This window comes from Lissotriton helveticus, chromosome 11 (assembly GCF_964261635.1).
Source record: "Lissotriton helveticus chromosome 11, aLisHel1.1, whole genome shotgun sequence".
NCBI lineage: Eukaryota > Metazoa > Chordata > Amphibia > Caudata > Salamandridae > Lissotriton > Lissotriton helveticus.
In genome coordinates, this window is record NC_136072.1 from 1,204,783,972 (window position 1) to 1,204,811,051 (window position 27,080).

The 27,080-nt window shown below is 46.3% G+C and overlaps 1 protein-coding gene across 2 annotated transcripts in view; it reads left to right on the forward strand.

The window, feature by feature from the left end:
* Window positions 1-27,080, forward strand: part of SCARB1 (scavenger receptor class B member 1) — a 703,088-nt gene that overhangs the window by 377,080 nt on the left and 298,928 nt on the right. For both annotated transcript variants that reach the window (XM_078668029.1, XM_078668028.1), the window contains exons 3-4: window positions 1,232-1,373; window positions 22,109-22,312. In XM_078668029.1, the coding sequence (XP_078524155.1) occupies window positions 1,232-1,373; window positions 22,109-22,312 (346 nt within the window). The remainder of the gene's footprint in view (window positions 1-1,231; window positions 1,374-22,108; window positions 22,313-27,080) is intronic.

A 27,080-nucleotide genomic window follows, 5' to 3' on the forward strand; every position in this document is an offset into this window, starting at 1 on the left:
CGGCCTAATGTGAGCATGTTGTAAGAGGGTCGGGTATGAAGGTGGTGTTATAGAGTCTGGTGTGAAGGATGGTGTTGGACAGCTGGTGTGAGCTTGGGGTTAGAAGTCTGGTCTGAGCATGATGTAAGATGGTCTGGTGTGAACATTGTGCGAGAAGGCCTGGTGTGAGCATGTTGTTGGATGGACAGGTGTGAGCTGCATATTGGACTGGTGAAGGCCAGTTTGCTGTTAGATGTTGGGTGTGAGCAAGGTATATGATGGCCCTTTTGAGCATGGTGGTGGATGGTCCAGTGTGATTATGGTGTAGCATGCCCTGTGTGAGTGAGATGTTGGGTGGTGTGGTGCGAGGATGGTGTCAGATACTCCATCGTGAGTATGGTGTAAGGTGGTCCAGTGTGAGCATGGTGTTAGATGTTTGGTGTGAGCATGATGTAGCATGCTCACTGTGAGCGTGATGTTGGATGGTGTGGTGTGAGCATGGTGTTGGATGGTGTTGGATGGTCCAGTGTGAGCAATCCGTGTGAGTGATATGTTTGATGTAAGCATGGTGTGCAATAGCCCATTGGAGCATGGTGTTAGATGGTTGGTGTGGACATGGTATAGCATGCTCCTTGTGAGCATGATGTTGGATGGTGTGGTTGCGCATGGTGTTGATTGGCCAAGTGTGAGCGTGGTGTAGCATGCCTCGTGTGAGCATGATGTTGGATGGTGTGGTGTGAGCATGGTGTGCAGTAGGCCGTTTGAGCATGGTATTGGAGGGTGTGGTGTGATCGTGGTGATGGATGTTTGGTGTCAGCGTAGCGTTTGTTGTTCCGGTATGGGCATGGTGTTGAATGCTCAGGTGTGAGCATGGTGTTGGATGGTGTGAGTATGGTGTATGATGTTTAGTGTGGGCATGGTGTATGATGGCCCTTTGTGCGTGCTGTTAGATGGGACAATGTGAGCGTGGTGTTGGATGTCTATTGTGTGGTTTCCACCGCTCCCTTTTTTTCTAGTCTTAAAGGAGAGGCACCATTCCTCTTCACGGATGTTATATGAACAGACTTAAATCTGCCCTTAAAGTAAATAGAATAAAAGCTTTTCTTAAAATACCTAATTCTTTCTGACCCTTTTTACAGCTTGCATCTCTGAACATTGTTTAAGACTGGTAGATGTTAAAGAAAGCAACTCTTCAGAGAACGTAGAAAATGTTTACCCATGATATCTGTGTTGTTTTTTGTTGGTTTTGCAGAGAGTACAAGCAGAAAAGAAACATCACTTTCCATGAAAACAAGACGGTGTCCTTCTTAGAAGACCGCACTTTCTTCTTCGTGCCCGAGATGTCTTCTGGGAGTGAAGAAGATTACCTGGTGGTGCCCAACATGCTGATTCTGGTAGGATCGGAGGCTTTCCGTGCTATATACTTGAAACAAGTGTCTAGGAATCATTTTTAAAAAGGATGCAATTTCCTTGTGCCCAGCTCACCCATTGGATGTGAGCTCCGCTCCGCCCCCAGTGAACGGGGCAAAGCCGCTTAATGTCCTTCAGTGTTAGCCTGTGTGGCTGCAGTTGAGGTAAATGTTGTGTATTTGTAAAGCGCACTATCACCCTCAAGGTCAGCTTGGCACTGAACAGATGTGTGCCTGGCACTGCCTAGGGTAGGTTGGTTAATTGATAAGCTGGGTATTCAGCTCCTTGCTGAGAGGAGCAGGCGCTGATGTGAAATGGACGGTCGTTCCACGCTTTTGGAGCAATGTCGGAGAACGCCTGTCCTCCTGTTCTGGTACTTTGTATACGTGTGATGTGTGCGACTAGGAGTAGTGCAGAGTGGAGGTGTCTGGGTGGGTGGTGGAAGGAGATGTGGCTGTCCAGGTAGGGGGCCTGAGTTTAGAGTGCCTTGAATGTATGTGTGATGAGTTTGTGATGAGTGTGTTTGTGTATCGGGAGCCGGTGGAGCTCCCTGAGGTGTGGTGTGTTGTGAGTTCTGTGTGGGAGGCTGAGTAGGAATCTTACTGCCGAGTTGTGGATGGGTTGTAGTCTTCTAGTGAGTTGCTCGAGGATACCAGCAAATAGGGTGTGACCGTAGTCCAGCTTGCTGGTGACTAGGGTTAGACTGAAGTTTTTTAGGTCGAGCCTAGCGGCAGCGCGCATGCGCTGCTCACTCTGCGAGACTGATGTAGTAGAGTATGGGAGAGAAGCCGTCCCCATTCTCCTCCAATATTTTTCATTGGCTTGTGTCATTGTCATTGTCTTTCTTAAATGCTGCCTTCGGATTCGTTAATAGGCTTGTTAGTCCCTCCTTAGTAAGGCCTTGTCTTCATTTGAACCCTCCCATGGCGACTGGCCCCTTTACTTCGATTGTTTCATGGGACCTGTTATTTAGTCTGTAAGCACCGGCCGGACATGCGCTGCTTCAGCTGAAACCACATGTGTCTTTTTAGGCAGCACGGCCTCCCCTGTAACACGGGCGCATGCTTCTCTTTCTCCTGAGCCATGACTGTGTAATCACAGAGCGAAAGGTGTTGGAGCGCTTTGTTAGAGTTTATAGCTCAGATCATATGTAACTCTCACTTCACACTTTGTGTCTGTGCCATTTATAACACTTACACAACTTCTTCACTGCACTATTTATCCCTACTTTGAAAATGTCGCAGGCCTGTCTCTTCCTCTGATATTTACAATCTAACAAGCGGTTGAGAAGGTTCTTTATTGCAATGCAATAGGTTTCGCATCTGTGAGAGTTTAAGCTATTCGTATTGTAAATGACAGTGCCTTTTATTTATGTTTCTAAACCCAAAATATAAATAAAAGGCCTGCGACATCTTTCACCCTCAGCTTCCTTCTCGGGCCTTTTAGTTTACCGTCCCCCAGGATCCCTAGGACAATTTCACAAGACACTGCTAGAAACGGTCGTGAACCTCGCCAGTTCAGCTCCCAATTTCACTATATTGGGAGACCTGAACCTCCACTTCGACGACCCACATGACATGATAGCTGCGGATCTGGCCCAAGATCTAGAGACTTGCGAAATGGTTCTAACATTTCAAAAGCCCATACACATAAAGGGACACCTGCTTGACCCTATTTTTTCCAACATCACCGGCCTAACTACACTTCACCCGAACCCCATCCCATGGTCTGACCACTTCATCATACCTTTTACCTGGAACGTCCCTCTCCCAGCCCCGGCCAAACCTTTTAGCACTAAACAGACAAGACACTGGTCCAAACTCAAGATAAACGAATGGTCGGAAGCACTAAGGATCACTTTACCGCCCGCTAATCCGGACATCAATATAGCGAATTCAGAGTTCAATCAGTGGATAGAGAACTCATTGGACGTTATCCTACCCAGGAAATCTGTAATCCAAAAAAGGGGATATTTTAATCATCCTTTGTTTAGTCCAGAGCTCCGAAAACTCAAAAAGAGCTGCAAAAAAGAGGAGAGATTATGGAGGAAAGACTTCGATCCAGAGACAAAAACTAAATATAGAGCCTCCATGAAAGCCTATAAAGCTGCGCTAAAGGCTACAAAAATAGCTTTCTACGCCGAGAAAATCATTGCATCCCCCAACTCATCGAAAGAGATCTTCAAAATTGTCAAAAGTCTGTTGAAACCCCCTGATCCCCCTCTGGCCCCACAAGCAGCTGGGCCGCGCTGTGAAGAACTGGCACTCTTCTTCCACACTAAAATTCAAAACATTCTTCTGGTCCTCCCACCCATCACCACCCCCGACTCTCCTCCGCTACTTAAACCCCCCTCTCAAGGCTCCACCCCCGAACTCTCTTCTTTCGTTCCGCTCACTAAAGATTTGTTACCCCCTCTCCTTAATTCAATCAAAAGTGGCTCCCCCCTGGACCCTGTCCCTATTAACATCTTGAAGCTAGTCCTGCCTATCATGGAGTCTCCAGTTATCAACTTGATCAACACCTCGATCGAAACAGGGACAGTCCCTCTGGACTGGAAAATTGCCATGGTCAAACCGCTGTTAAAAAAGCCCAACCTTGACCCCGGAGACCTATCCAACTACCGTCCCATCTCCCTTCTCCTGGGCATTAGCAAACTGGCAGAAAAATTTATAAACCAGCAACTGTCTTCATTTCTGGAAGCCTTCAATCTACTCCATCCCTCTCAAACAGGCTTCCGCCCGGGCCAAGGGACAGAGACGGCGCTCCTCAAGGTGGTGGAAGAGTCTAGAAGGATCCTGGACACAGGTGGCAATGTGGCCATCATCCTCTTAGACCTTAGCGCCGCGTTTGATACGGTAAGCCACCGTATTCTTCTATCCCGCCTAAACGAAATCGGAGTCTCGGGAAAAGCTCTTTCTTGGTTTAAATCCTTTCTTTGTGAGAGTTATTTTAAAGTATTTGAAGGAGACTGCCACTCCTCGGCATTACCCCTGCAGTGTGGGGTTCCACAGGGCTCTTCCCTCAGCCCCACACTTTTTAATGTGTACATGTCCCCCTTGGCTGAGATAGTGGACCCTCACGGAATCGAACTGATCAGCTATGCTGATGATACTCAGCTCGTGGTCTCTCTTAATCAGGCTGATCTGTCCCACACAAGTCTGAGTAACTGTCTTGAAGAGGTATCAAAGTGGATGGGCTTGTCCCAGTTAAAACTTAATAATCAAAAGACTGAATTGATGTTACTGGGCAGGAAGGCATCATTCAATTCCCCCACGCTTTGGCCCCCCTCTATGGGTGCCAGTCCGACTCCGAAAAGCGTGATCAAGAGCCTGGGCTTCTGGCTCGATGATGATCTCACATTTAAGGTACAAGCCAGAAAAACCGCGGCCACCTGTTTTGGCTTACTTAAATCCATACGCAAAATCCTCCCTCAACTTCCCGACAGAGCCCAAAAAATCTTGGTCCAAGCCATGATTCTGTCGAGGCTGGATTACGGTAATGCGCTCTACCTGGGAGCCCCGGTCTCTGTAATCCAGAAACTACAGGTGGTGCAGAACTCTGCCGCTAGATTGCTGACGAGCACTAACCCTCGCTCCTCAGCCAACCCGGCGCTGATATCACTTCACTGGTTACCTGTAAAAGAACGGGTACACTTCAAAGCCCTTTGTAATGCCCATAAAAATCTGCAGGGCAAAGGCCCCCCCATTCTTGCCAATCTGATCAAAGCACACAAAATCTCCAGAAACCTCCGTTCCAACGACCTCAACCTGGCACGAGTCAGTAGAATCAATAAGGCTCGCACAGGTGGTCGCCTCTTTTCTTATAACACCTCAAAGTTGTGGAACTCCCTGCCCCCTCCTCTTCGACAGCAGCCCAATTATCTTTCTTTTCGTAAGAAAATAAAAACTTGGCTCTTCCCCATAAACTAACGATTTCTGACCCCGTCCACCTCTGATCTTTTTCTTGTTGTAGCTGCAAGCGCTGGGATGCCTCCGGGTAGCCATGCGCTATAAAAGAGTTTTTTTCATTTCATTTTCATTTCATTATTTACAAAGCCAGTAGCTCAAACTTGTGTGAATGCGAGACCTATTGCACTGTAAATGCTTGTTTCTTGTGTTGCTTGGGAGCCATTTGAAGATCTCCCTCAACGTCTTCAGGGTGTGGAAGCAGGATGCAGTGACTGCGTTGGCAGAGACCAAACATTTGGTGTCTGGATTATAAAGAACCTACAACCCCTGGGGAAGGATTCTGGCACATTCTCTGAAAGGATTCCTCCACATTTGCATATTTCGGCTTACTCTCACTTTTGCTGATGCCCCTATACAATGTATGAGGTCTTTCTTTATCACCTGCTTTGAGGAGTCCCCACCTGACGCCACCACTTTCCTTCTCTAAGGTGAACATCCAGACTTTGCAGCAACTGTTTGAGGAAGTTTCAGTCAAGGACATATTTTGAAACAGCATTGGGGTTTTTGTAGTTTAACTCTGATTGGAACAATGACTTGGAGCCAATTGAATAATCCTGAATTACTTATTCGTTTATAAAGTGTTATATACCCAATCGGGTATCCGAGCGCTTCACAGAAGAACAAGGATAGCAGAAAGGGAGACAAGTAGGTAATACAACAATATGAACAGTGCAGGATAACTGAGTAGAAAAAAAAAAGTACAGAAGAATCGGAACACCACATAAATACAATAAATGATCATACGTGTGAGGAGGATCCTCAGAACATTGCTGAGGGGAGAGGGGGGGGGGAGGTAGGTACATTACAAGTTCAGAGCGTAAGCATAAGTAGTGTGGGCCAAAAAGTCATTAGCCAATTCTGAGGTGATGATAGTAAGCTTATGAAGGTCAGCCCTAAGTAGTTGAAGATCCCAAGAGATATCAGCTAGGCAAGAAGCTAGATGAGGTGATGATCAGAAGACAAAGCATGTATCCGGGAGCCCGCATGTGGGAGGGAGAGGTGATAGCAGAGTTCAGGTGATGCTGGTCTGGGTGATCCAGGGGAGAGAAGGTTGAGTTGGTAAGGTAATTAGGCTTGCCAGGGAACGATGGGAGACTTCTGAGCTGAATACTAAGTAATTTGAGAGATGTAGCTTGAGAGAGTGGTTTCAGACTTCAGACAGCTCACCCTGTGAGCCATGGGATGTGCGGGAGACATATTAGTAGAGAGAAGGCAGGGACTAGCGCAGGATGTGGGTGTAAGTGTAGTGGCAGAGTGAGAGAGCCATTGCTAAGGCTGCCAAGAATAGGGGATGACCAGTGTGCAGGGTAAGATCACTGATAATCATGTGAGAGTCGGATCCATCTGGCAGAGAAGGGGAGATAGGAAAGTGGGAGCTGCTCAGAGCGAAGGTGGTGAGGGGGTACAGGAAGGGGTGCAAAGGTGGGATGGTCTATATAACAGGATCACTTGGGGGAGCTGTGAGAGGATGAGGGGCTGAGCCAACTCTTTGCAGTATCGAGATCGCTGTTAAGTATAGACTTCCTGATGTTGTGAAACGTTTCCTCAAAAGCGCCTAGATGACGGTCAGGAGCTTGGATGAGCACTATCGCATTGTTAGATTTGCTGATGGTAGCGTCGGCTTTGGAAATGGGAGAGGGGATTACCAAGAACTTTAGTCTGTGTGCAAATATTTTGGAGGCTGAGATCATTAATTGTAGAACCCTTTTTAAGACATAAGTAGAGATTAAGGTTTCTGGATAACATTTAAAAATTCTGTGTTTGAGGCGTTTAGATACATTTTTTGGTAGGTTAGGCGGGTCTATAATTGTAAAAGCATTGGGGCCCAGTGGCTCCAGCTTGGCATCAAGTGACCTCTGTGGGAATGTATCCATGATTGAGAGAGACAGAATAGGTAAAAATGTAGGTAAGCATAGTTGACTTCGAGCCCAAATTAACCAGATGGGAGTGTGATCACCTACTATTGTATCTCAATGCAGAAACATAGCTCTTATTGAAAAAAGACGCAACATCATATTAGTCACTGTCAGTGGCGATAAAGTATCCAGGTGGAACCCTCTTTAGGCCAGAGACCGAGGGACAGAAGTATGGCCATTATAGAGAACGGAGCCAGCCAAGAGAAATTGAGACAACTAGTCTCTTGATAATATGGACACACAGAAGTTCTATGATGGTCAAAAGGGAGCCCCTCCACCATTCTCCCAACCCCTGTCCTGCCCCCTCTCACAGTCACCCTTGCAGTCCCTGTCAAAGTGCCACCACTTGCCACTTTCACCGTCCCATGTTACCATCCCAGTGTGCCACTCTCCGCATCCCTACCAGTCTCTATCACACAGATCCTCGAGACAATCATGGGTGAAGCAGCCATGCTTTACAAATCTTGATTGATCACAGTCCCTTTTACACCCCAGGCCCTGCACCTTCACATCCGTCGTTGCAAGAAATATTGCTTTATTTAGTCCGCAGCACAGGCCCCGACAGCACGGAGCGCAGCACAGGGCGACAGCTCAGAGCCAGTGCAGGTGGGACGGGGTCAGAGCAGAGACACAAAGAAGCACAAGAATAACAGTGTCCGCGGTGACTGCTGTGACTGGCCGCGTCCCACCAGCGTGATTATCGAGGCTCGTCAGGTAGGCGTGGCGACGTAGGAGAGTGGAGAGGCTGTCGGCGGTGGGTGCGCGGTGCATGAGGGCTGCTGTGCTTGAGAGCCGGAGATAAGCGGGGAGCCGAGCCAAGCGAGGGCACAGTGAGACGGACACATGTCCTGCAGCTGAGACCGGTTGATTTGCGGTAAGGTGGCAGTGCGGTAGTGCGCAACCAGTATACGCAAGGGGGTGTTGGGGTTGACTGGGAGGCAAATTTTCGTATTACCGCCATTCCCCTAAGACACGCTGGTGAGTGGGCGGCTTCCTCTCTTGTCCCCCCCCTAAAAAATAAAACGCGTAGACTGCATGGCGCTCGCAGCCCCACGCGTTTAGAACTCTCCCGAGTTCTCCCTGTTAGTTAATCTCCTGTAGCCCTCACAGCTCTCTGTGCTCCTGCAGGGGCTCTCGGCGGGCGCCCTAACCTTCTAGTGCCCACGGCCTTTGGCCATCCCCTCACTCGCTGCCCGTTGCCTGGCTTGCTGACGGAAACTCACCAGCTCTGGGGCTGCTCCCTTTGCTCCCCATTCTTGAGCCAGCCCAGGCCCCGATTATCTCACCCAGACCCTGCTGGCTCCACCCCACCCCCAGGCCTCGAGGTGCTTGCACTCGCTTCCAGAGTCTGTATAGCACGCAGCCCCAGTCGCTCTTGGACCTTTGGTCTGACCTGGAGAGGCGAGGTGGTGACAGCTGGTGGGGTCAGGGTTGGGGGGCCCTGAGCAGGTTGGATTAGGTGAGCAGGGGGGTGCCATTAGCTATACACTCATATAGCCACACAGCGCACAGTCATTGCACACAGCGCCTGAATCCTTGTGATTGTAATAAAGCACTTGTGGCATTGGACCTGAGAGCAATCAGAAGAGCCCAAGTCCATCCTGGAACAATGAGATCAGGAAAAGAAAGGAAGTATACAGCACCCAAGCGAAGGAAATCCAATCAACCTGACGTTGCTGAGGTTTCAGACCACGCTAACCACAGATTAAAACCTCAAAACCCCTTAAGCCTGCGGGATTTTTTTAGAAAAATGCCATCAAAGACTGCTGAACTGCCACAACCACACGTGCAATCTCCGGAGGTAATTACCACCACAACCCCGGTTCAATCAGGGTCAACTCACTTGGCCCCATCGCAACATTGGGAACCTGAAACCAAGACGGCAATTGAGTCATCAGAAGTCTATATTTTTGAGTCTACTTATATTAACCATACCGGTAAAAATCCTCAATCTGCCCACCTTCAATATGGCAAGTTTTTCGTGTCTCCAGCAGATGACAAGGGTTCTCCTCACTTACTGCAAACCCAGTTGGAGGACACTATGTGCACAACAGAGGCCCGCTCAGCGGCGACACAATCCACCGTCATTCGCCTGGTGACCCCTCCTCAGCAAACAACGATGGCGCAAATTCATGGGCAAGCCAACCCTGTGCCTTTTAACAGCAGTCAACCACCCTCAACCCCACAAACAATAACCACTTCAACAGTACCACCAGCTTTGAGTCCCCTGTACTTGTTATTTTCGCCACCCGGACAAATAAAGGACCCATTGCAAAACCAGCCAGTACCGTCTGTCTTGAATGATCAACCTATGTCAGATTTGTCTCTTTTTTTCAAGACCACCCAAAGTTCCCCCAGGCCCAGTCCCAACCTAAACGAAAAATTAAACATCGAAGAAAATACTGCGACCAGTGCTTGGCCACAACTCCTACAGACCCTTCAACAAACTGTTAATGCACTAAATTACCATTCGGTAAAACTGGAGGTGCAGGTCGATTTACTAAACACCTTGGCATTATTCACGTCTGGGATCGACAGCAAATTAGATAAATTAAACTCTTTAATTCTAAGGGCGCAAGCCTCTACGAAGCTTGCCCAATCAACTTGCTGTTGCTCCCCAATTATAGATTCTCTTTCTCTGCTTCCAGAATGCCTAACTACTGTAATAAGGGAAGTCAAGTTGATGAGGGGAGGAAATGTCCTCACTACACCGCCTTCCCCCTTACAGCAAGAACATCAAAAACCCACTGAAGATCCTGTTAAGCAAAATACAAACATAAATGAAGGGGTGGCGCCAAATGCAGGAATAATCACCGGCTCAACGGAACTGAATGGACACTCCCAGTGCGTTCAATCACAACCAAATCTGACGGTCGAAAACGGTCCCCCACTGACACCAACTGGGCCTGTAACCAGGCTAGACCAATCTGAGCCTGGGCGAAAAGACAGCCCAGCACCTCAGATCGCTCCAAGAGTGGAGGCTCCCCTAGGGCTTTTTCCACCATGCAGTAAGAGAGAGCGTAAACGCCAGCGTAAAGCTAGAAACAAACTTAGGGCAAATTCCAACGTGGCCCACCATGAATTCTTTCGTATCTTTATAAAAGCAGAAAATAAAAAATCCTCTACTAAAACCAGCGCATAAGAGCCTATGACAAACCCCAACGGAGATACCCCAGAAACACTCACCCAAGAACCAGTGAGGAGCCATCAGGACCAAAGCAAACAAACTATGGTCCGAGAAACAGTTGAGTGCAGCGCTTCCACAGAAAACCCAAGGGTGAGTTCAGATAAGGCAAGCAAAACCGGGCCCAAGATGGTATCAGGAAAACCCAGGCCATCGATGGCCCTAACTCCTTCTGGAAAGGAAAATGCAACGTTAAGACTAAATTATTCCAAAACTATCTGTAACGATCCGATAACCTTGACCAGCCACAGCCCACTTTTGAAGAGGGTTTCGCAACTACTGACACAACAGTTACACGAAATTAAATCAGATATGGCAGTCGAAAAATCCGACATCACGTCCATAAGTGCACCGGAGTCGAGCAATAACGACCCATCGTGTCATCAGATTTTACTGGCCCCTGAATACAATCTAAGGGGCGGCATGACATTCTTAATAGATCCAACCTGTAAAAACTAGTGGAAGGCATCCCGGGGCTAGCAGGATTGGCCACGAACAACATTGAATCCATCGAATTTCTCCCCCCCCCCTCCCCCCTGAGGTAACCGACCTTCTGAGGTTACTGTGGCGACTTTTTCATCGGCCAGCTGGGTAGGAGCTTTTCTTGAACAGAAGTCCACTCTGCGGAACTGGGGAATTAGAGTGTACCCTTATTCTACGCCAGGGTATCCAATTTCCCTGCTAACCAGACCGACTTCACCCAGTCAGTTGGCAGTTGGCAACAATTAAAACAACAGAACGTGTGAGACCCTACTCTGTCTTAAAAAATGCGTCAGGGTCAGACGTTGAATCTAAATGTCCCGAAAAAGTTGGTGACAATGTAGAACTAAACTACTGTTGGGGGTGGCTGCCAGCGATCCTGTCTTCCAAACACTCAAATTGACCGTCTGTGGCTGAAACGCATGGAGAAAAATACAATCCCTCTGGAAAACCCCTCTCAGTGGCTGATCCACAGCTAAAAACAGATAACAGGCAAAGGCGGTCGCCCTTCTCATTGTGTTCATGGAACATTAGCGGACTCCATCAAAAAATCTCAAAAGATGACACTATGGCCTTCTTTTGCAAACATGCAGCAATTGCCCCACAGGAAACCTGAGCGTTAGAGGGCCGCCCCATAGAAGGATACATTGAATTTCGGAAATCAGCACTCAGGGTCAGCCGCTTCGGCCACCCCAAAGGCGGTCTGTCCATATACATCTCTAATAACTTAAAAGGTGTATTTAATCAACTCCTTTTCAAAGAAGATTGGTTACTAGGGGTTAAAATTAACCCGTGGAGGAGGCAGCGTTCGCTCTTCCTCATAAACGTGTATATTAACCCCAGCACCCGTACAAAAAAGACCACCTGGCCCGCCATTGTGAAATCATGAATGACATTGCCACTGAATACCCCAACTCGGACCGTATTGTCACGGGGGGATTTCAATACCAACTTATTTCAGGGGAATGTAGCAGACACGGAAGGGCCCGATTTGACTAACATTACTGAGGCTATGACTCAATCTAAACCTCCGATCCAAGCCTCTAACATATTGGATGAGCTCTCTGTGACGAGATTCTACAACGCAGGCTACCTGGTAGTGAATGGAAGGTCAACCAGCGATTCACCTCCAAACTGGACCTGGTCGAATGGAAGCAAAAAGTCTTACTTAGATTTTACTATTTGTAACTCAGAACTATTGTTTAACCTGGACAGTTTTTGCATCCACTCAAGGTCTAAAAGCGATCACAGGCCGCAGGTCATTTCCTTCATCACAAATCCAGAACTCCATAAAACGGCTCCTGTAACCTATAAGGGAATATACTCTGAAAATTGAAAGCGCCTCAAATGGAGTGAGTTCAACAGTCAGAGTGTTCTAAAAGTAAGCAAGGATTTTATAATAGGTAGTTTTGATCAAGATGCCCCCCGACAGTGAAAGGGTCGCAGCTCTGTCTTCATCTGATCAGCTCTTACCCAGCGACTGTGCAGGGCTCAAGCCGTACTCCATTAGTAGGGGCTGCAGCTTCTACCGTCATAAAATCATTAAAGAGAACGAGAAACAACGCTTTGAGGTCGCTCTCAAAATTCCCGGGGAACAGTGCTTTTCTTATTATATACCACCAAGCCCAAAAAGCATTCAGGAGGGCAGTCACCCAAGAGAAACAGGTCCAGGAAACTCAATACTGGGTGAAACTGGTGTGGGAAAGCAAGCAAAAAAACTCAAGGAAATTCTGGTCTCTTGTTAACCGCACTAATCTGAACCTGATAAATTCCGGTTCAGCGAACATTCAGGAAGCAGAATGGGTATCATATCTAACGGATCACTTTCAGGCACAAGATCACCACGATTGTACTAGGTCAGCCAGGGTATATAGCACTGGCGCTGGCGCATTACCGAGTACTCCTTTCGACACAACACAGGGGTTCGCCTCGGTATATGTATTTACCGAAGAACGAGTTGTTAAAGCAGTGACAAAAGGGAGACAAGACGGAGCACCAGGCCCGAATGGCCTGCCACAGAGGTTATTTAAATCGGACATTCCCTTCTGGTCCATGGTGTTATTAAACCTCTTCAACTATACTTTGAGGACACTGACAATCCCGGACTCATGGCGGGGTGCAATTATTCACCCCATTCATAAAGCTGGATCACGAGCCGCCCCTAATAACTATAGACTAATTGCCCTTCTGGACATAGAGGCGAAACATTATGCAGGGCTCATCTTGGAGGACCTTAGGCAATGGACAAAGGATCATAATCTGATTCCTCAGAATCAAACAGGGTTTGTTGCCAATTCAGGAACTATGACAAACCTACTAGCAGTTTCCACCATCATCGACAAAGCTCTCTCAACATCAAGGATGGCATTTTGCTACTTTGTCGATTTTAAAGCAGCGTTTGATAGGGTGCCCAGGGCGGCACTCTGGAAAAAACTGAGCCAGTGGGGAATTCCAGATAAAATCCTGAACACTATCATTCAATTGCATTCTAATACATGGGTTCGAGTGAAGTTAGGGTCCGGCACGCATCTCTCGTGAAAAATCATGACCTCACGTGGTGTCAAGCAGGGATGCGTGCTGGCCCCCCTTCTCTTCAACCTATTTATAGCTGATCTGTCAAGTACCTTAGATAAGGTAAACAGTCACCCGCCCAAAGTAGGAGGTATGGCATTATGTAATCTTTTATATGCCGATGACCTGGCCCTGTTCAGCCTCACAAGGGTAGGGTTACAAAGGCTCCTTGACTCATTAACGCAATATACGATCAGCAATCAATTAGAAATTAACATGAAAAAGACCTTGATAGTTCCATTTGGTAAGAAACGTTATTGTGGTGGTGGCTGGTCAATTAATAAAATAAGTCTTTCAACTGGCCTATCATATAAATATTTAGGTGTTTATCTGGACTCCAGGGGCTGCTTTACAAAGCAGAGTAATGTGATCGCTGCCAAAGCCACGGCTCTAGTGGTATCTTTGGCTAAGCTATCGAAGAAACTTTCAGGTCCAACCTTTTTTCCTCTATTGGAAGTTCTTGGAGCAAAGATCGGGCCTACACTTTCATATGGCATAGAGATCTTCAAAGGTAAAATGAACACTGTTTTAAATAAACACACAACTAAAATCTACAAAAAGGTACTTCATTTGCCGAGTACCGCATCCCCTGCACAGATTAGATTAGAGCTGGGGTTAACCAATTACGAAGCCTTTAATGTTGGTACATATCTCAAGCTTTGCCATAAATTAAGACAGGCTGAACCAGGTACTCTAGAATCTCTAGTCTGGAAAGAAATTAATGAGATCAATCCAGGGGGATCATTCGGCTGCCTTTTGAACGATTACATCCATCAAATGTCAGCTGCCGATCTCTGGGCCCTTAATCCCAGTCAGACTGCTTTTAAAAACACAATAAAAAAATGTGTAAGATTGACATCCCTTGCTACAGATAAAGCTCATCTTACGAAACGCAGTCATTCCTGGGCAGTAGTCAATTCCTACAAACGGCTATCCCCTGCCACGTACCTTTCTACGACATTTTCACTCTATTTAAAGCGTTGCCTTATTGCCCTAAGAATGGGAGATTGGCGCTTTCTTCAAAATCTACCCACCTGGCGCCGTAAGAAGGAGGATACAACATGTAGAGGATGCGGGTTAGCAACAGAAACAATTTTGCACGTGCTCTGTATCTGTCCCTCTTTCAATTCTCAACGCAGGTGTTTGCTTAGGTCAGAATGGAACAGGTTGGGAGTCCGGACTTGTAGGCATGCCATTATTGCTGCTTTGTCTTCGGATAATATTGTTTTAAATATAAAATTGGCCAAATTTATTCAGCAAGCGTACTGTAATTTAGATAAAATGGAAACTGCTAAGGCCCCGGTGCTCACTGTTTAGATTGAATATGTACTTTAATAGAACTTGTAACGACTGGGAGGAACAAACCACAATTTGAAATTTTGTAGCAAGTATGCTTATGGTCAGATTTTACTCTTCTACTCTTTTAATTATTTTTTATTCATAAAACTGTACATAATGTGATTTGGGAAAACTTTTAAAGAAATTGTTTTTATATCTAAATAAAGGAATTACTTACTTACTTCACATCCGTGGCACCTCTCTGTTCCTCCTGCACTTCCAGTGCAGTGGAGTCCTGATTGAAGATAAGGTGAGTTGCAGGCCCAGACCATCACATCCCTGTGACTGCTGGGTGAGGAGGGATGGTGCAGAACTGCAAGGTAGAGGGGATGGGCAAGAAGTGAGAGCACAGAGACAGAAGAAGAGGCAGAGAGAGACCATTCTTACTGCTGATCCTTCCTGACGGTGTGGAACTGCATTACCTAATTTAAGACACCTCACTTGATCCTTTTTGACAGTGGCCACGTAACACCACTAGTTCTCTAATCTGCTATTTCTCTATGGAATTATGGATGACCGTCCGCACTTTGCATGAGCCAGAATTAGGACAGTAGGATTCTGCAGTGTAATGCTTGGGAAGGTATTAACTCATTACAGAGCATTACACTCACATGCTGTATTACCAGTTCAGAAACTGGAGAAAGCATTACCAGCAAGCTACAGCAGTGTGGACTACTTTGGGTTTGAGTGATGCCCCTTCCACATCATGTTCAGGCGTGCTTGGATCCCTGGGCCTGACAAACCGAGCACTGATGCTCATCACGCTGGATGTCTGCCACTTCCAGACACAATATAATACAGTTCTGTGCAGTACAATGCTATAGAGTACAATACAGTACTATACAATACAATACGCTACAATGCAATACAATACAATACAATACTACAATGCAGTACAATACAGTGCAATACAATACAGTACAATACAGAACAGTGCAGAACAATGCAATGCAATACATTACAATACAATGTGCTACAATACAATACACTACAATGCAATACAATATAATACAGTACAATACACCAATGCAATACTATACAGTATACAATACAATACACAATACAATGCAGTAGAGTACAATACAATACTAAAATGCAATACAATACTACAATACAATACAGTACACCAATGCAATACAGTAAATTACAAGAATATAATACTATACCATATACAATATAAAATACAATACAGTACAATACAACAATATAATACAATATAGTACAATACTACAATAGAATATTACAATACAGTGCAATACAACAATGCAATGCAATACAATATACTCTATAGTACAATACAACATTACAATATAATACAATACAGTGCAATACAACAATGCAACTCAATATAATGTACAATACAATACTACAATACAATACATTTCAATACAAGCAATACAATACAACAATACAATATGCTACACTACAATACAATACTACAATACAGTACAATACAATATAGTGCAATGCAATACAGTACAATACAGTGCAGAACAATGCAGTGCAATAGAATATATTACAATACAACATGCTACAATCCAATACAGTACAATACACCAATACAATACAATATACAATATAGTATTATACAATACAGTACAATATAATACAATACTACAATCTAATACAATACTACAATACAGTACAGTACAACAATACAATACAGTACAATACAATATGGTACAATATAATACAATACAATACAGTAGAATACAATACAGTACACCATTGAAATACAGTACAATATAACAATACAATACATATACAATATACAATACAATACAGTATAATACAACAATATAATAAAATACAATACAGTACAATACTACAATAGAATTCTACAATACAGTACAATACAGCAATACAATATAATATATAATACAACAATACAATGCAGTTCAACACATTACAATACAATACTACAGTACAATACCTTCTGTATGCGGACAACCTAATACTAATAAGCTGAACCCCTGTAGGCCTTCAACATCTTATAAATACGACGAGTAACTTTTCCGAAAGGAACGGGCTAAGCATAAACCCCCAAAAAATCAAAAGTGATTATACTAAATCAAAAATTTTAAAAACAACAATTACAGTGGTTTCTACACGACCAGAAGAATACAAATACTTGGGCATAATCTTCGATATGAAAGGGACGTTCGAGCAACAAAAAACGGCGATCAGAAACAGAGGGATATCCCTGGCTGTTGCCTTAAAGAGCATCAAGAATAAAATAACTGCCCCAAACCTAATCCCTCTGCTAGAAGTATTACAAGCAAGACTACTGCCATCGATAACTTACGGCAACGAAAGCATGAGAGGGAGAGATGAGTCCACCTTAGATAAAGTAGTGTCCAAAGCAATGCGAATACTTTTCAATCTCCCACAGTACACTTCGCCAGCGCAACTAAGACTCGAGTTTGGCCTCCATAAACAACAAATAGCATAAAATAAAGGGAGCTGAGATAGGCACCTTGAACTCACACCTATGGAAAGAGCTGGAAAGGAACAAGGACTGCCCTGCAAAGGTCTATCTCCAAGCAGCAATAAACTCTCTTGTGCTAAAAGATCTCTGGGATGCGAATGGGACTCACAAATGCTTTAAGCGGCTCGTAAATAAAACAGTGAAGACACTATCCCTGGAAGAAGACAAATCCACACTTACCAGGAGGGCCCATGGGTGGTTTGTGATCCAGAGCTATACCAAGTCTCTACCACAAGCATACCTAGGAACAGGGTTTTCACGGGCAGTAAAGGAATCCTTCTTGTAGTTGAGGATGGGAGTCATACCAGCAAAAGAACATCTCCCCCATGGACACGTTCGGAATTCACCACAAACTGCAGAATGTTTTGCACTTACTATGTAGCTGTAAAGGTCTAGAGAACGAACGAAGGCTACTACTAATACAGCTCTGGAACCAAAGACGCCTGCGAACCCGCTGACAGGCAGTTGGCATGTTTTGCAGGGGGAGATATTCAATTAGCCTGCAGACTGGTACGTTTCATGAAATCAGTAAATATTGTACTAATCCCCCTTGCCAGCACATGAACTGATTAAAAAAGCAAACCTCTGAAAATTATATGCCGGACTTATAACCTTTACCTGTAAAAGCTGGCCTCTTGTCAAATTCGTTAGTGAACTTTCACGGTACTGCAAGCATAAAAAGTACAAACTGACTTATGGAAACTCGGTTTTTAACTTTTTTAATTTAGGAGTGTTTAAATATGTTTAATAACTTTTACTTGTAGTTAATGGTATTAACACACAAAAAAAATATATATAATAATAATATCGCAATTTTTGAAAGGCCTTCCAACCAATGTCATTGTAATGAAATGAGTTGTTTTTACTTGCTTTGCAAAGGTGCTTAATTTTGTATTCTTAGCTCAATTGCAAAGATTTTTATTAATCATGCAATAAAGAATTTACTTTACTTACTACAGTACAATACAACAATACAATACAACAATACAATACAGTACTATACAATACAGCAATGCAATTCAATATAATGTACAATACTACAATACAATAAAAACAGTTTAATACAATCAGTACAATCCAACAATACAATACTGTACAATACAATACGAGAATACAATACAATACAACAATACAATACAATATGGAATACAATACTACAGTACTACAATACAATATACAATACAATACAATATACAATACAATACACAATATACAATGCAATACATAATATACAATACAATACAATGCAAAATACAATACACTATATACAATATACAATATAATATACACTACAATACAATACATTTATAGAGCCCATTGCTTCTTCCAAGGAAGCATCCCAGCACTAGAAACAGAAAGACCGGAAAGACCAAAAAACAGGGAGCCTAGAGTCCAGCAGCAGAGGAAAGTCTACAGCTATTTGTGAAAAGTTGATTCAGAGGGTGCAGAGTGTAGCAAAGTAGGAAGGGAGTTCCAGAGTTTAGTAGTCAAAATGCAAAAGATCTTCTTCCCCTTCTCGGCCTGTGCTCTCTTGGAACTTGTAATAGCATCAAAACATTGGAACGCAAGGCTCTGCCCTGACGGGACACCTTCTGCCTTCTCATCAAGTACGGGCGCCTTTCAAGTGAAAGGCTCTGAACACAAATATTAATGCTTTAAATTTGATGTGGCATCTGATGGTCAGCCAGTGCAGTTGCCATAAGGAAGCTGAGACTGATAGGCATGCCAGCACCTTGAGTATATGATTGTGGCAGTGTTTTCAATGATCTGCAGACCATGTAGCTGGTAATATGGCCACCTATGTACAGACTGTTCCCGTAATCCAATTTGGATGTCACCAACGCATGTATGATAATCTTTTTATAGTTTCCGGCACTAGATGAACATTTTCCTGACTGATTTCATAGAGAAGAAGCAGCTGGCAGACTCAAGCTTGACCTGTGGTTCAAAGGACAGATTAAAATCTAATTTAAAACCAAGGTTTCTTACACATGAAGAGGGAAGTGGAGATCCAAGCTCCGATGGCCACCAGTTATGAGAATCTGGGTGGATGCTAGTGCCCATCAATTTTTTTTCAGTTTCTTCAGAATTTAGTTTAAGGTGCCTATCATTCATCCAACCTCAGGCTGCCTTTAAACAATGCTGAAGGCTTGCAGTGCCTCTACCTCATTATTCTAGAGGGTGATCATCAGCTGAGTATCTTCACATAAGAAATTACAGAAAAAACTCAAGCTTCCACCAGACTAGCAAGAGGCATCAGATAGATATTAAAAGGGGTTGGACGCAGGTCGAACCCTAAGGCACTCCACAGTCAAGTGGTTTAAAGGATGATGTAAAGGGGGCAAGAAAAACCGTTGGTGACATCCCTCACAATAGGATTTTAACGAGGCCCATGCCTGGCCTTGGACTCTGACATTCCGCAATCTATTAAGAAGGATTGAATGAGATACAGTGTCAAACACGGAAGACAGATCACGTAACATGACCATAGCCGTGGCATTCGGATCCAGGTTGGCCTTAATAAAATCAGTAACTTCCAGGAGAGCAAATTCTGTGCTGTAGCCCACTTTAAAGCCTGATTTTGTGTCATGAAGAAGGTGGTTGAATTCCAGACACCCCTAACCCAAGGCAATCCATTTTATGGCCATGCAGATCTCAAACTAAAGCACTTGCAGGATGTCTTCCTGTTGCTTCAACAAGTAGATTTTATGATGGTGTTTGACCTCAAGGATGCCTACTTCCGCATACTCCTTCACCCTGCCCATCTCCATTACCTTTGATTTGTGGTAAGTGGTCAGCACTACCAGTTCCAAGTATTCTCATTCGGAATCAAAGCGACTCCAAGTGTTTTCACGAAGTGTCTCGCTCTGATAGCCTCTCATTTAGGAAGTGCTGGAATCCACATCTTTGAGGACTGGCTGAACAGCAGCAGTAATCAGCAGTGACCAGCACACTCTAACGCAGCAGTGGCCAGCTCGCAGCTCGTTCTCGGGCAGCAGTGCACAGCTCTCATTTGAGCAGCAGTGGCCAGCACGCACTCGAGCAACTGTGGCCAGCACTCACTCGAGCCATGGTGGCGAGCATGCACCTGGGCAGCAGAGGCCAGCACGCACTCAGGCAGCAGTAGCCAGCATGCACCCAGGCAGCAGTGGCCAGCACGCACCCAGGCAGCAGTGGCCAGCACGCACCCAGGCAGCAGTGGCCAGCACGCACCCAGGCAGCAGTGGCCAGCACGCACCCAGGCAGCAGTGGCCAGCACGCACCCAGGCAGCAGTGGCCAGCACGCACTCTAGCAGCAGTGACCAGCACACACTCGAGCAACTGTAGCCAGCACTCACTCGAGCCATGGTGGCCAGCATGCACCCGGGCAGCAGAGCCCAGCACACACTCAGGCAGCAGTGGCGAGCATGCACCCAGGCAGCAGTGGCCAGCCCGCAATCAGGCAACAGTGGCCAGCCCGCACTCAGGCAGCAGTGGCCAGCCTGCACTCGGGCAGCAGAGGCCAGCCCGCACTCAGGCAGCAGTGGTCAGCTCACAGTCGGGCAGCAGTGGCCTGCACGCATTTGGGCTGCAGTGGCCTGCACGCACTCGGGCAGCAATCAATCAATCAGGGAATTGTAAGCACACTACTCACCCATGAGGGTCTCAAGGTGCTGAGAGGGGGTGTCCGCAGATCTGTTTAGCCAAAGAGCCAGGTCTTGAGGGTCTTCCTGAGGTGTTAAGGGAGGGGGCGCGTCTGATGTCTGCTGGTAGCTTGTTCCAGGTCTTGGCTGCAATGTGAGAGAATGATCTTCCGCCAGCTCTAGCTCTGTGGATGCGCGGGGTTTCGTTCAGTGTGAGGCTGGAAGATCTGAGGTTTCTTTTGGGTATGTGGAAGTTGATTCTGTCATTAAGGTGTTTCGGTCCGTTGTTGTGTAGGCATTTGTAGGCGTGAGTGACGATTTTGAAAGTGACTCTTTTCTCCACGGAGAGCCAGTGGAGACTTTGTAGGTGTTGGCTGATGTGTTTGTGTTGAGGGATGCCAAGGACGAGTCTGGCGGCGGGGTTCTGTATTGTATGGAGTTAGCGGAGTAGGGACTTGTTGATGCCTCGTAAAGGGAGCGCATCACCAGTGAAGGGAGCTCATCACTAGTATTGGAAGTGCATTACTAGTAAAGGGAGCGCATCACTAGTAAAAAGAGCGCCTCACCAGTGAAAGGGGCGCATCACCAGTGAAGGGAGCGCATCACCAGTGAAGGGAGCGCATCACTGCTGATGGGAACGCATCACTAGTGAAGGAAGCGCCTCACCAGTGAAGGGTGCAAATCACTAGTGAAGGGAGCGCATCATCAGTGAAGGAAGCGCACCACTGGTAAACGGGGCGCATCACTAACAAAGGAAGCATATCACCAGTGAAGGGGGTGCATTGTCAGTGAAGGGTACGCCTCCCCTAAGCTATAATCAAGGGCTTGGAAAGGGTCGTGTCTGTAGGAAGGATCGTTCGTCCACCTCTAGACATCTGCACCTGATGGACTTATTCTTAGAGTTTGTCGAAATCAAACTTGATGTCCGGCATTTCAGAGGCTCAATAGCCTTCGCTCTGTAGAATCTCAAACCAGTGCCTGTTTGTCCATCTGTCTGCTGATGCCTTGCATGTCTTATAGATGTTCAGTGTGGTATGAATGTGCAGCCCCTGTTGAGTCTTCTCTCAGGAGGGTACAGCCTTATCTTCTTCTGAATCGTTGTTTTGTGCCCGTGTTGTCTTTGGCTCCTGACTCCAGTCTTGTCTCCCCAGGCCGCCTCCATCATGCTGGAACACCTCCCCCTGCCCGTTCGCTGGATCATCAGTGGGGCTTTCAGCACCTTCAATGAGGGCGCCTTCATGAACAGGACCGTGGGCGAGATCCTGTGGGGGTACAACGACCCCCTGCTCGACTTCCTGAACAGCATTGTGCCGGGAGCGCTCCCCTTCGTTGGCAAGTTTGGGCTCTTTGCAGATGTAAGTAGAGTTATCTCTTTAATTCACTATCTGATTAAACTGTTGAAGTAACTGTTGACATTGTAATAAAGAAATAGTAACCTGTGTCCTTGGACATGACCCCTCCATTACTTAGTTTGCTGCCTCTGGGAAGGAATGTGATATAGCAGCCAACCTTGGAATCATCAGTTCTAGTCCCAGCTCCTCAAGTGATTGAAAAGTGTGTGATTATGAGCAGCTCACTTAATGTGCGTGCGCCTAAAACTGGAAATGTGTGAAATTAAATGTAACTGTAAAGACCTACTGAGAGCAGGTGGGCTGATCCACCTCGGCATCAAGAAAGTGGCATTTCACTCGCCGCCAGGCTGAAGACTACACTTTGATCGCCAAACCAAATGCCCTTGCAGCCGAAGGGCTACCCAGGACACCCAACCAAGCGCGAGCCGTCCTCCTCATTTCCCATCTCGACGACAATCTAGGTCAGCCTCCCGAAGCCTAGAGAGTAGCGGACCCTACAATGGCGACCAACAAGGACCAACAAGGACCACCGTCCACTCTGCTCCAACAACGCTAGTGACTCCCGGTCCACTCTAAGGTACCAGACCCGCTCCTTGCCACCTGCCGCGACCACTCTTTTACCTCAGTCCACTTGCGCCCTTTCACTACTTGCTCCTGGCCCATTCTATGGTACCAGCCCCGCTCGTAGCCCCCTGCCGCATCCACTCTTACACCACAGTCTACCTTGCGCCCGGCTCCTACTTGCTCCAAGCCCCCCGCAGTAACAACCCTTACAACGTAGTCCACTCTATTCCCCACTCCTCTTGCTTCATGACTCTCTCCCCCGTTCAGTAAACACCACCATACCTTAGTCTACTCTGTGCCCCCTCTATCACAGCTTCCTTAGTAATACCTGACCCAGGGAGCCTTGCCCCCCATTTTTAGCTCATCCCATCCCGCTTACACAATTAGCAATCATGTCACCAGACACGCCAGTCACCGTCGAACTACCCATGTCAATCCACATGAAACCACACGGCGCGAACGCCTTCGCCATTAGCTTCCCTCCTAACCTCTCTCCTAAAGCAAGAAGGAATCACAAACACAATCTAATTAGACTACACCCAGAAACGCTATTTGTAGACATGTACCACTGCTCCTCCAAAGGGCAGGTGAAGATGGACCTCATCTTCCACACAGATAGACCAGAGAGTTGGAACACCACTCTAAGAACACAACTTCACATATCCAAAACGACGACCACCTCACATAGCTGTAAACTGACGACCTCTCTTCCCAACCAGGCAACTAGAATAGGTAATACATCAGTGACCATTTACACGAATGGCACAGTTTTGATACAGGCCAATAACGATAACTTGGAGGCCTTTGACTCCCTCTTCCCTACTCTTCGCTCCCCTCATCTGCACTCTCTTCATTACGCTCCACCCCAGCCCCCCTCCCAGATGAACCGGCCCCACCAGGTGAAGCAATTATCTACTTCCGCTCCCCTGATGAGACCCCCTAGCCACCTCCCCAGAAACTCCATCCACTACCCCGTTCCCACGAACCATGACAAGGAAGATCAGTCCTCACTGTCCCCCCAAGCCTATCCTCCTCAACATCACCCCATTATCCCACGGGATCGGTCTACTGACCCCTCTTAATCTCCCAAAGAAGAGCAATCCTCATCGCCTCCTCATCCTCCTCTTCCTCAACAGCACAACTTCATCCCTCGGGTCAGGTCTATGGACCCTCACAGCACTCCTGTAGAATCAGTGAGAAAGAGCCCACGACTAAACACCCCACCAAGTGTCACTAACAGAGTCAGCAAGGCGGACCCACTCAACAGGAGTCCACACAAGGCGACCCAGACTCCCAACCCTAGAGATGTCCCTACCCAGAACTGCAAGTCTACAGCCCCGGTAGACATGGCTCACCGGCTAGATCAACTAGAAAACCAGCTAGAAATTATATTCAGAGGCCTGGATGAAATCCTTTCCAATCTAGACAAGGCGCGAAAGCCCCAACATTCACAACTAATGGCCTCATATCCGACTGACTCTACCCCCCGTAAGCCCCAATTCGGGACAGCACCCGCCCGTGGAAAGCGACTGCTAAGGACCTCAAAAACTGACACTATGACACAACCTCTCTCAGCAATCAAAGCCTCCACGCCTGGAGCTCAGAGCCTTACTAATAAAGATGCACAGACCCAAAAACAAAGACCATCCAGAACGAAAGCAGCAATGTCCACGGAAGAAGCCATGGACCTAGCCTCCACTTAAGACTCCCCTTTCCCATTTTCCACTAACTCCAATATTCAAGTGATCACGGGCGTAGGAAGAGACCTTTCTCTAGTGAAAACCCCAAGACCCCCGTCTTCCCTCACCTTCATACCGAGGGCCCCATTAGGAAAGCACGGGAACAAAAGTAATCCAGCAACTAACTGCATGCTCATTAACTGCAGATCAGCCCCCAAGCATGCAACGGAATTAGCTGAAGCCATCCTCTCTCAGGACTTAGACATTGCGTTCATCACAGAGACATGGCTAAATGAGATCTCCCCACCCTGTCTAGACATGCTGGTGCCACCAGGTTTCACCATCATCAACAAAGACAGAAATGATCAACGTGGGGGTGGTGTAGCCATCATCCATAAAGATGACATGGACATTGCGGTAATGGACCCATGCAACTACAGCTCTTTTGAATGTCTATCTGTCACCATCAAGACTAAGGTCAACTCTCCTTTGGTTGTTCACCTTATCTATCACCCACCTCGCAACTCCCCCACTTTTGGCGAACACCTTTCCGACCTGATCGCCCACGGTGCTCTCAAAGACTCTAACTTCATAATCCTGGGTGATCTCAACCTACACTGGAACGAAGCCAACAACACACTAATTCAATCTCTCAATACTCTCCTTTGTGACAATAACCTTTCCCAACACTGCCCTGAAGAAACCCACAACAAAGGAGCAACCCTTGATGTCATCATTGCCCACCAAGACGCAATCACGATCGACAACATCCTCCCAGTGGACTGGTCAGATCATCACATGATCTTATTCCACATCAACCAAAGAGCCCTGTCCCTGCCTCCTGCTCAGGACCCCCCCAAATGGTCAAGAAATCTCACCCAGATCCCCCTGGACGTCATGGGGGATAGACTAAAATGGCTCCTACCCAGTGACAAAGATCTCTCCTCAAATGACCTCACAGCGCTCTATAACACGAACATGGGTCTCCTCCTTGCCCAACTAGCACCCCTGAAACTAAGAAAAAATAGAGCCATTCTGTCCAGATCCTGGTTCGACTCTGACACTAATGAAGAAAGGAGACAACTAAGAGCCGCAGAAAGACGCTGGAGGAGCTTGCCCACTACCTGCGAACGTGGCAAACTCAGAACTATAAGGAAGAAATACAACATCCACATCAAGAACAAAAAATCTATGTTTTTCCACTCTGCGCTGGAGAACGCAAAAAATAGACCTAAGGAACTCTTCAGGATTATTAGACAGCAAACCTCCAAACCCGACACTTCCCTGGGGCTGGCCTCCAAAGAACGATGCAACAACTTTGCCAACTTTGCCAACTTCTTTAATGACAAGATCTCCAAGATCGAACAATCTCTGATCACCAACTGCTCTTCTCCCTCACATAGCAGACACGGCTGGGTGCCTGGGAGCACCCTCCCGCCCACCACTAAACCTTGGTCTCTCTTTCAACCCATTCCAGAAGAAGAGATAATCAAACTTATCTCCACCGCTAAACCTTCATCTCATACCCTTGACCCCCTTCCGGCTCAACTCACCAAAAAACTGAAACTCTCCCTAGCCCCTCTGTGGTGCAGGATTATCAACAGTTCCCTAAAAACTGGAGTTGTCCCAGACTGTCTGAAAGTTGGACAAGTCACTCTACTGCTAAAAAAACCAGGCCTGGACAAAAATGGCTTAAATAACTTCAGGCCCGTCTCTAACCTTCCTCTTCTTTCCAAAATCCTAGAAAGATGTGTTCTCCACCAACTAACCCGGCACTTGGACAATACCAACCTACTTGAGTCACATCAGTCGGGATTCAGGAAAGGGTGCAGCACGGAAACTGCAATCCTCAACGTAATTGATGACATATACAAATCACTGGACTCTGACCAGTGTTGCCTCCTCATTCTCCTAGACCTATCGGCGGCATTCGACACGGTCGATCACAATCTTCTCCTCAAAGCTCTCGAAGAAAGGGCCGGCCTCGTTGACGTGGTCCTTAACTGGTTCTCTTCATTCTTGCATAACCGCTCCCAAAGAATCAAAATCAGAAGCTTTGAATCCGACCTTCACCCAGTCAAGAGGGGAGTGCCCCAAGGGTCTGTGCTCTCCCCCCAACTCTTCAATATTTATATGGAACCCCTCGCCACCCTACTCAGAAAAGCCAACATCCCCTTTCATCTCTACGCTGATGATACCCAACTCTACCTGGAAATCTCCTCTTCTAAAGACATTCACAGACTCAATGAAACACTAAAGGAAGTGCAACGTTGGCTATCAAGCAACCATTTAAAGCTGAACCCGGACAAAACAGAACTACTCATCTCGAACAAAGAAGAGAATCCACAAATGGTTAAATGGTTAAAAGATATTGCTGCGCTCAATGGAAACCTCACCTTGGTTGACTCTGTTAAATCACTAGACATCACACTAGATATCAAACTCGACCTGAACAAACACATTAAGATCTCGGCAAAGAGTGCTTTCCTTAACTTGAAACTACTAAACAAAATTAAACCGTACATTCC